At 50.2% G+C, this 10,150-nt stretch overlaps 1 protein-coding gene across 3 annotated transcripts; it reads left to right on the top strand.

Annotated features, from left to right (window-relative positions):
* Positions 1–3,505: 3,505 nt before the first annotated feature.
* On the top strand, positions 3,506–7,767 carry LOC139008263 (interleukin-32-like). Of its 3 annotated transcripts, none has more exons than XM_070411580.1 (7): positions 3,507–3,689; positions 4,902–4,940; positions 5,085–5,138; positions 5,481–5,507; positions 5,666–5,722; positions 6,104–6,269; positions 7,158–7,767. In XM_070411580.1, exons 1-7 carry the CDS (start codon positions 3,675–3,677, stop codon positions 7,376–7,378), a joined length of 579 nt encoding a protein of 192 aa, XP_070267681.1. In that variant the 5' UTR covers positions 3,507–3,674; the 3' UTR covers positions 7,379–7,767. The 3 variants fall into 3 exon arrangements, with proteins under 3 accessions (XP_070267683.1, XP_070267681.1, XP_070267682.1); XM_070411581.1 differs by lacking the exon at positions 5,085–5,138 and adding an exon at positions 5,179–5,296 and having other exon boundaries at positions 3,674–3,689; XM_070411582.1 differs by lacking the exon at positions 5,666–5,722 and having other exon boundaries at positions 3,506–3,689.
* Positions 7,768–10,150: the final 2,383 nt, after the last annotated feature.

Raw genomic sequence — 10,150 nt, 5'->3', positions numbered from 1 at the left:
CTTTCACACTCACATTTACACACCAGTCAGTCTGAGTTTTGACTTTTACCCACAGAAAGTCCCTGAGGCAAATATTTTGCCTAAGTAGTGTTCAGCTACTTTTTCTGCCCCTAAAGGCATGCCTGAATGGACTGCACTTCAGCAGACATTCACTCAGAAGTTAAAGAGTCCACCTGAGTCCTGACTAATTTGCCTGACGAAGTTGTATGACTTCCAGGGAGGTGATCAAGATCCCCCCTTCCACTCTCTCGGAGTGGGCCTAACTGCGTGGGCCCCTACCTTACCATTTCTGTCGACAGGTCCAGAGGTGTCTGCCCACTCTCTCCAGATGCCGGCCGGGTCCTACGCTGAGGCCTCGGAGAGCCTGGAATTCCCCGGTTCAATTCTGCTAAGATCAGCAGGGCGTGCCTCTCAGAGGCCTATCCCGTGTCCCCAGGCCCCAAACCTGGTCCACTCACCAGAGGCTAAAAGGCCAGTGCGCTTAGTCCTTCTTGGTCAGGGGACCAGTGATGTTATAGAAGACTGGAGAAAAACCCAGCAACACTTAGAGAAATGGAGTTACGCAGTTTTATTATGCCGGTGGGCTCAGAGGAATATGTCTCTCAAATTCTGAGCACCAACGTGGAGGTAGCTTTTCCCTTTTTATAGTTTCTAGGTCTCTCTGTCTCCCAAATTTGGAAAGAGACTTCCGAACCTTTCGTAGGCTTTTAAAAAAATAAAAGAAGCCCTGTGTGCTGGGTGGGGGGTGGGGGGCAGTGCACCTAGTAAGTGTCTTGTAGGGAGCTTTTGGCTTTGAGCACAGCACAATTCAGATAACTAACAAATAGCTGGCATGGGAGCAGCTAGAAGCAGCAACAGAGCGGCTTTCAAGGTCAGATAGTTGAACTTATTTTCCCTATTATTCAAGCAGGCAAGTATTTACAGAAGCCAAAATAGCAGGGTTAAAATTCCAAACAACAGGGTATTTTTTTGTTTTTGTTTTTGTTTTGTTTTTTACAGAATAGAGATTACAGTAGCAAGACGGAGTGCCTATACATCAATGGGGCTCATTAGAGTGGCCACTCAGGGGCCAGGTTCTCTTTGAGGATCTTAGGGGTTGAACTGTGTTCCTACACAAATTCATACACTGAAGCCCTAACCCCCAGTTCTTCAGAATATCACCTTACCGGGAGACAGGGTCTGTATGAAGGGAATCAGGTTAAATGAGGTCCCTAGGGTAGGCCCTACTCCAATAGAACCAGTGTCCTCATGAAAGTGGGAAGTTAGTAGCCCAGCATGGATACAGGGAGAATGCCATGTGAACATGAAGACGGCATCTACAATCCTAGGAGCCTTCCCTTGCAGCTTTGGAAGGAACCAACTCTGCCAACAGCTTGATTTAGACATCTAGCCCCCAGAACTGTGAGGAAATCAGTTTGTGTTGTTTAGCCACCCAGTGGTGCGTTGTTCCGGCAGGCCTGGATCCCTAATACAGAGGGCAGACAGTGGCTGTGCTGAGCTGTGTGGGGCTTTGGCCCAGAGGTGGGTATTAGGGAAGAGCTGAGGGGTGAGCAAGGCTATGTGGGACAAAGCCACCTTAGGGGTCTTGCAGGTCTTGCCATCTTCTGAGCCTGTTGTTGCTATAGTGTTATGGAATATGGAATTTATGGTATTGGTGCGGAAGAGACAGTTGGACACTGAGGTTTCAGGAAAAGCCTTTATTCAAAGCAGCACTGCTGATTCAGGGGACTCTAAGATCCAGACCCTGAACAACTTGGACAATGAGATTTTCTCTTTATACATTTCTGAGTTTCTTTGTTCCCTAACTACTACGCTTCTGTAGTGGAACCCGACTCCACCCCCAACCTTCGAGAATCAGAATGGTTAACTTAGATTGTATCTAATGTCTATCATGGATGGTACCAATGACCTCCCTCTAATTAAGCTGTTACATCCTTGGTTTATGACCATTGTAGATTGGGAGTATTTAGATAAATAGCTCCTGCAGGACCAGATAACTAAGGGAGGGAAAGTGATTTCCTGAATGTGCATTAGGGACAGTGATAAACTAGGTACAGAGTCCAGCTGCTAGTCTCCTACATTCTTTCACAAATGGAGTTAATTATCAGATAGCAAGAGTATACAGTAGAACCCTAACCGGTTTGGCTCAATGGATAGAGCGTAGGCCTGCGGACTGAAGGGTCCCAGGTTCCAGTCCCATCAAGGGCATGTACCTGGGTTGCAGACACATCCCCAGTGGGTGATGTGCAGGAGGCAGCTGATCGATGTTTCTCTCTCATCTATGTTTCTGACTCTCTATCCCTCTCCCTTCCTCTGTAAAAAAATCAATAAAATATATTTTTTTAAAAAAGAAAAGAAACCAGAAATTCTAATCCCACAATGTTTAAAAAAAAGTGTGCAGTAGAAAGCAGGTTACTGGATCAAAATCAGATTGCTAGACATAAAAATGTCTTATGCTCCCCATCAATAAAAACTCTGGATGTTATGGGTTCAATCAGCAAGATAGACCACCAACTCAGAATTTAAATTTAGGAGCCTTTATTAAGCTGGCCAGCTGACTACAGCCGCATCCCTCCCCCTCTGGGAACCTCACAGCTTGTAGTGCAGAGTAAGGGTCCCGCAAGGCTTTTATTGGCAAGAACTACAAAGCATTAACTGGCAGGGTTAAAAGTTCAGTAGGAAAACAGGGTCACACCTGGCTGGAGCATATCATAACACTTTGTTTCTTAAGACAATTAATAATTTTTCTCTGCCACGATCCCGGGCCCTAATACAATAGGTAACTTTTCCATGCCATAGTCCCTCACCCTAGCACACTGGACTCTGAAGCTGGGGTGCACTCTGTTCAAGGGACCTGGTGAACATTCCAGACAGTTCCATGCACCTTGATTCCCCAGCCTGAAGCTCTTCATTATGGAAGCTCTGAGAAATGCTCCAACCTGCTTTTGAAATCTGCACTTTCCTCTTCCCCTCTGTCTCAGGCTGATGAGGGGATGAGGAGGAGACCATTCCTGGTCTCAGAGATTCCCTGGTTCGGAGAGTGGAGGAGCCATGGTCAGAGTTTAGGGGTGTGCCCTCCCCTCCCTGAGCCCTTAGACCAGTGGTTCTCAACCTGTGGGTCGCGACCCCTTGGGGGGTCGAAGGACCCTTTCACAAGGGTCGCCTAAGACCATCAGAAAACACATATATAATTACATATGGTTTTTGTGATTAATCACTGTGTTTTAATTATGTTCAATTTGTAACAATGAAATTGGGGTCACCACAACATGAGGAACTGTATTAAAGGGTCATGGCATTAGGAAGGTTGAAAACCACTGCCTTAGACCTCCCCCTTCCTGTTTTTCCTCCTTCTCTTTCTGTTTTTGTCTCATCCCCTCTCCCCACCCCCACACTATCGGTTAGCCATATTTTACTCTCTAGGGCAGGTCACCTTCCCCACCCTCCCACGCCCCCAGGCCCTCTTCTACTGCTCTGAAATCAGCTGACTTTCTGGTGCAGAAACCTCAGCTAGCTCTGTGCTGGGAGGATGTGGGAGAGAAGGTGATTGGCTCAGTGGGGGCCCCAAAAGGAGCTGAAGCCAAAGGGATTCTGGAGAAGAGGCTGCTCCTCTGAAACACTTCTCATACCTGTTCCTCGCCATCAGGCCACATCCCTCTGAACCCTGAACAACCATGTGCTACTGCAAGGTGAGTGAGAGCAAATGATGAGGGGACAGTAGGCCCTGGAGTCCCATTTCCCACTGTGTGTTTGTTCCCCTCTCCCACCAGTGCAGCCCCACCCTAGCTGATCTCTACATGCACCCGGCTCTGTTCCATCCTCCTGGGCCATGGGGAGACCCCTGGAAGGAGGGTGTCATGAGAATGTGACCTGTATGGTCATCGTGATGGCCCTGAACCTGGTTGGTTGAATGCTATCCTGGCACCAAACTGAAATTCTGAATAATTCATGACAAAGACCGCACAATTTCATTTTGTGCTCAGCCTTTCACTTCATGTAGCAGGTTCTGGTTGTGGGGCCAAAACTCATGTCCGGGAGAGAAATTATAGGGGCAACTCTGTGTGTATGAGAAGAGGTGTGTGTGTGTGTGTGTGTGTGTGTGTGTGTGCCACTGAGAAACAATGAGTCTTATGGGACAAAGTGTTACTTTAACAATTAGACCTGACATATTTGTGGGAAGAGCTGGAGAATGGAGGGTCTATAGGTGAGAAGAAACTCCAATCACTGTAGACCTTTATATCTTAATACCCTGAAGGGGAGAGGTGGGCAGTGCTTTCCTGGGAACTTAAAAATCCTCTCAGATGCCTGGGCCAGCAACCCAGTACTGGCATTGGCCTCAGAGTCTATTCCTCCTTTTTGTGGTGTCTTCCAATCTCCCCACTCCCTACCATCACCCCCAGCCCCACCCGCACCCTAACCATGAGGTTGGCTGATGCTCCAGGATGCTTTGGGATGGTGACCAAGGGATCCTGGAATCATCACTAAGGAATAAAGTGATCCAGGGCTCAGTGACCAGATTGGGGCCATAAGGTGGAGACTCATGAGGAAGTCGGTGGGGAACTCCCTGCCTCATTGGTTAAGCCAAGGGGTTAGGGGTGAAAAGGGCCTGGGGTGCTGTGGGCCTGCAAGGTCAGCAGTCAGGAAGAGCAGCTGGATGTAGGCATCGCTGTGTCTATCCCCTCCTCAGAGAGGGATGGCCACTGCCAATTCCTCCCTCAGCCAACTCTCACCGGTACCACAGAGGGTTGGGTATCTGGGAACCAGATTGCCCTGCACACTCCAGAACGATGTTCATGCTTGTACGCTTGTGGGTCATGGTGAGTGTGAGTGTGTGAGCATGTGTACCACAGGTCTGGGGGTTGGTAAGTCATATAAGATCAATGTCACTGTTACCTCCACAGACATTCCCAGAAAATATTGAGAAAATGAGGAGTAAAATGGTAAGAAGCTCTTCCCCATGTATAGATAGGGTGTGGGTGGGGGCCTGGGTTTTACTGTGGGAGGCTAAGAATGTTCTGGCCCTCCTGGGGTCCAGGAGGGAGAAGGATCAGATGTCTTTGTCCCAACTCTATCTCTTTTTACAGCTCAAGGCTGTAAACATATACTGTGATAAAGTCATATCCGAAGAAGAGGACCAGGTGGGTCAGGGTTCCCACTCCTGTGCTCTGCACCATTTAGGTGGGGTGGTTTCACGATGATGATGATGATGCTGATGATGATGATGATGATGATGATGAAGGTGCCACCTCAGGTTGGCTCATTCCTTACACAGGACAAAATTCACACCTGTGTGCAGGTGAGTACACAGCTGGGGGATAGGAAGGCCCAGGGAGCCTGAGAGGTGTCCAAGTCATAGGTATACTGATGACAGAGAAGGCCCCCAGGCACATGGCTGGACCAGTTATGAGCTGAGAACAGGGGATAGGACTGGAAGTGAGGGAGGCCGGGGGAATTTAAACAAAGTCATTTTTTCCCAACAGGTCCACATAGGCCTAGAAGAGCTGGAGGTGAGTTTTGGCCTCCCCCCTCCCCCAAAGCTTAGTCCCCAGGAGTTTGGCTGGGCCAGGTTATTGGGGTGAGCTTTGGCTCCCTTGGAGGTCACAGTGGGGACTACAGACCACAGCAGGCAGGAGCAGGTCTGCAGCCTCCTCCCTCCTCTCCTCAGAGCAGCATCAATGAGGCTGCGCTTGATACCATATTTGTTCACTGTGAGAACAACCCGGTGAGTCTGAGGCTCCTGTCAGAGCCCTCTGTGCTTCCCCTTCACCCCTAATCGCTTGTGATGTTGGCGCTGCCATGTGCATACACAGCCCTGAGTGGGGTGGGGGTGGAGGGTGGCTGGCACCAGCTCCTGACCCCCCCCCCAGCACACAGTGGCCAAAGCCCTGCCCTCAACTTCATGCGTTAATGAGGAACCCCCTGGGCCTGGTGCTGGCCTCAGAGGCCAGTCAGCCAACAAGCAGGATGACCATCGTGGTTTAGCTACAAAGGGGATTGGGATGCTGAACCTCTGAGAGAAGTCTTTGTCTGTGGAGTGCAGGCAGCTCCCTGTGTGAGCTTCTGTCAGGACCTGGTCGGACCCTACACATTCCCATCCCCACAGGAATCTACTCCCTTACTTCCGGAGCAGCAGCAGGAACTGCGTAACAGAGTCTGTAGTAGAGTCCGCCCTGTACATGAGGATGCAGGTTTTCCTGGACAGAAACCAGGCCTGGAGCGGGACTCTGAGCCGGACCCTGAGCAGGAAGGATCGCACATCCAAAGTCCAGGTGATTTTGAGAGGATGTTAATTAAAGCTGGGGACAGTGAAACCAGGAAGGGCTTAGGATAGAAGACGCACCTGCAGAGAGCCTAGGTGGGGCTGCTTTGGCTCCCTGGAAATTTAGAGAAAAGGGGGGCCTTGGAGACAGGTTTGGGGGGTGGTCAGTCCAGACAAGCTGCTGCTGCCCACTGCTCCTATGGTTGCAAGTCTCCCGGGGTCCCAGGGTTTAGGCGATGCAAGCCTGAAAGGGAAGAAAGATGTGGGCTTGCTCCTGGTCCTTTGTCTTGAGGGTTTAAAGGCTGGGAGTTTAGAGGAGGTCTTGGGGAAGGATCTCAATAGAATATTCATCAGCTTTATGCTAATGTGCCAAAATGAGATGTGTTCCTTTAACTTCAGCTGTGCTTGGGTGTGGTTGGCACTAATTAGATTTCTGCTAACTATCTCCCTGAATGGGGTGATTTAAGCTATTTACTCCCTGTTTTGGGAGGAGAAGTATGAGCCTCTTAGTCTTTTTTTTTTTTTTTTAATCCTCACCTGAGGATATGTTTATTGATTTTAGAGACAGAGGAAGAGAGAGAGAGAGAGAGCCAGAAAGAGAGAGAGAAGGAGGGAAACATCTATGTGAGAGAGAAACATTAATTGGTTGCCTCTTGTATTTGCTTTGAACAGGGATTGAACCTGCAAGCTAGGTATGGACCCTGACTGGGAATCTAACCCACAACCTGTGTTGTGTACGGGACGATGCTCTAAACCATTTACTCTTGTGTCCCTGCTTAGGGAAGACAGGATTTTACAATGTACTAGTATTAGTTGGCTGTAAAGGCGTGGTCTTTAACTATCTGTCTCAGTTTCCCTATTCCACTTGCCTTGGCTTCCTAACTAGTCTCTCTCACAGGGGCCCAGAAGCCTGGGGAGAGCTTTTGTAAAGAGGTACTGAGTTTGTTCCAAGAGATGCTAAGTCAACTGCAGAAGACGTGGCAGGACGTGATGGCTTGCGTGCAGATGTGCGCCTCCCTTGTCAACATGGTAAAGTCCATCTTGAGTGAGATTATGAATTTCTGCTCCAGTGTGGCACAGTCCTTCTCAAGTTTATTGCAGGTCCAAGGAGTCGCATGAGGGCCTGGAGGAACTCAGTCACACCTCCCAGCCCTTGGATTCCCCCCTTCTCAGAAAGAATCTTCTGAAGTAACATTTGCTTTCCTGCTCACCCTTGACCCATCCTCGACAACCTCCCTCACTTCCAGCCTGTTCACAGCCTCTCCACCTAGCTTGCCTGGGTTTCCTTCTCTTGCTACAGCATTTTAATAAACGTTGGTTGGCCTGGAGAGGGGGCAGGAGTGGGTGGAGGAGGTCAATGGGGAGAATGGGGGATCTGTAATATTTCAACAATAAAGGTAATTTGCTTCAAAAGTTGATTGAACTGCTGAAACCGGTTTGGCTCAGTGGATAGAGCGTCGGCCTGCGGACTGAAAGGTCCCAGGTTCGATTCCCGTCAAGGGCATGTACCTGGGTTGCGGGCACATCCCCAGTAGGAGATGTGCAGGAGACAGCTGATCGATGTTTCTCTCTCATCGATGTTTCTAACTCTCTATCGCTCTCCCTTCCCCTCTGTAAAAAATCAATAAAATATATTTAAAAAAAAAAAGTTGATTGAACCAAGTTGAGTGCCCGTCTGGGTGGGTGTCAGGGTGCTCAGTGGTTACAGGGAGAGGCTGTGCAACAATCAGATGGATCTAAGCCTGGATCTCGGCTCTGGTGAGAAAGGAGAAGCCACCTGACCTCTCTAATCTGTAGACAGGGCCCTGGTCACACTGGCCACGGACTATAATGAGCACATGAGGATGTCAGCCTGTGCACGGCTTCTCCCAGGGCCTGGCACACAGTAAGTGTTCCATAGCTGCCCGTTCCTGAACGCAAGGAGCTCAGGCCTGAGGGACTTGGGCCCCTTTTCTTTTCCTGACCACCCTCTTTGGGCCTTCATCCCTGGGGCTGGGCTGGGCCTCTGAAAGGCCTTCATCTTTCTTCCAAGATCTGAGGCCCAGGGACGGGGGCAGTGGTGGTGGTAGGAAGCAGGCAGAGTGCACTTCTATGTGAGCCTGGAAGGAAGGCAGAGTAGGGAGGGGGCAGCCATCTGATCTCTGGGCTGGCCACCTCACCTGGGACTGCATGGGGGAGAGCCTGGAGCAAGGCCTGAGGCCTGAGGGGGCCAGCACTGCTCACCATCTATGAGGCCAAATGCCTCCCACCCCCCAGCCCTGACTCCCTGCTCCAAGCAGATGCATAAAGACCAGCTTTCCATTCAGGGGTGATTGGCAGCAAACAGCAGCTGCTGAGATGAGATGAAGGTGGGGCTGACCTGAAGCAGGAAGAAAAGGGAGGAAGTGGGCCTGATGAAGAGCAAGCACCAGCAGTGGGTATGGGGGGGGGGGGGGGGGAGCCAGGAGACCTGAGGGATGGGGGCATTTCAGTGGGTCAGTATCCTGCACCCTCCTCTGCCAGCTTCACACCCTTTGGCTGGTAGGAACATCTTGATTCCTAGGAGGAGCTCCCAGTAAAGGCCAGCTGTCAGTCCTGCAAGAGGAGCAATGGCTGGACCCAGACCCTTCAGGTAGCTTCTCAGTGATCCCGATAATCCTGAGGGACCCGGCCCCAGCAGGGAGGGCACAAGTGGCAAGGATCTTCCTCACCTTTGGCCCTGGCCTCTACCTTCCTAAGGAAGAAGCAGCCCCTCTGAGAGTTCCTTTCAGCAGAGCCCCACTTGTGCTCACATCCTATCCTCCTTCACTTCCAGGGGACCCTCTGACATGCCTTCACACTGTAAGGCCCATCTCTGGCCTGAATTCCCCAGCTCCAAGTGCTGCCCACTGCAGGTCCTGACCAGCCTTCACTTACCCATGGCCATATCCTCACCTCCTGTCCCAGGCACCATTCTTTATTTTTTTTTTCTTTATGTTTCTATAGATTTTTTAAAAAAATATATGTTTTTATTGATTTCAGAGAGGAAGGGAGAGGGAGAAAGAGGTAGAAACATCCATGATGAGAGAGAATTATTGATCAGCTGCCTCCTGTACATCCCCCCTGGGAATCGAGCCCACAACCCAGGCATGTGCCCTGACCAGGAATCGAACCCTGACCTCCTGGTTCATAGGTTGATGCTCAACCACTGAGCCACGCCACACCAGCTGGGCTCTTTTAGAGATTTATGGACTTTTTAGAGAGAGAGGAAGGGAGAGATAGAAACATCAATGAGAAGGAAACATTGATCAGCTGCCTCCTGCATGCCCCCTACTGGGGATGGAGCCTGCAACCTGGGCATGTGCCTTAACTGGGAATCGAACAGGTTGGTTCATGAGTCAACTTCTGAGCCACACAGGCTGGGCATCAGTCATCATTCTTGTTCTTTCAAACCCTGTCCATCAATTTCCCAAGTGACCCTGTATCAAACCACTGACCTCTGCTCATGCCCTCCCACTTAATTCCTTTAACAGAAAAAACTGTCCCCCGGTGCTAAAGCCACCAGGAGCTTTGTGGCCCACCAATCCCTTGAGGTCACCTCCTGGCTCACCTCACATCTTGCCTCTTTTAAGATATTTCAGTCCAGTAGCCAAGCTCTAAATGCTTTCATTGTTAAAAATGAAATAGCTCCCGGCCTGGAAATCTCCTGTGTTCTCAATGTGAATGAAGCCCAACCCTGGCCTGTAAGGTTCTGCCTGCATCATAGGTCCCTGCAGATCCCCCTCCTGGACAACATTCTTTAGCTGCCTGCCAAGCCTCTCCCATCTCAGGGCCTTTGCCCATGTTGTTCCCTCTGTGCGGGAGGCCCTTCCCACTCTCCTGAGGCTGCCTCCCTCCCTCTATTAGAGTCTTTGTTCCCCTCAATAGCCCACA

The sequence above is a fragment of the Myotis yumanensis genome, unplaced genomic scaffold (assembly GCF_028538775.1).
Source record: "Myotis yumanensis isolate MYYU_CA2020_CCGP unplaced genomic scaffold, mMyoYum1.0.hap1 SCAF_4, whole genome shotgun sequence".
Lineage (NCBI taxonomy): Eukaryota > Metazoa > Chordata > Mammalia > Chiroptera > Vespertilionidae > Myotis > Myotis yumanensis.
Note: the sequence above shows the minus strand (reverse complement) of the source record. Positions and strands in the feature narration are given on the sequence as shown.

Excerpts from the sequence above, each read along its gene's own strand:
- LOC139008263 (XM_070411580.1), top strand. Across the intron at positions 4,941-5,084 it reads AGAAAATGAGGAGTAAAATG|CTCAAGGCTGTAAACATATA; the intron begins GTAAGAAGCTCT and ends CTCTTTTTACAG. Across the intron at positions 5,139-5,480 it reads TATCCGAAGAAGAGGACCAG|GTCCACATAGGCCTAGAAGA; the intron begins GTGGGTCAGGGT and ends TTTTCCCAACAG.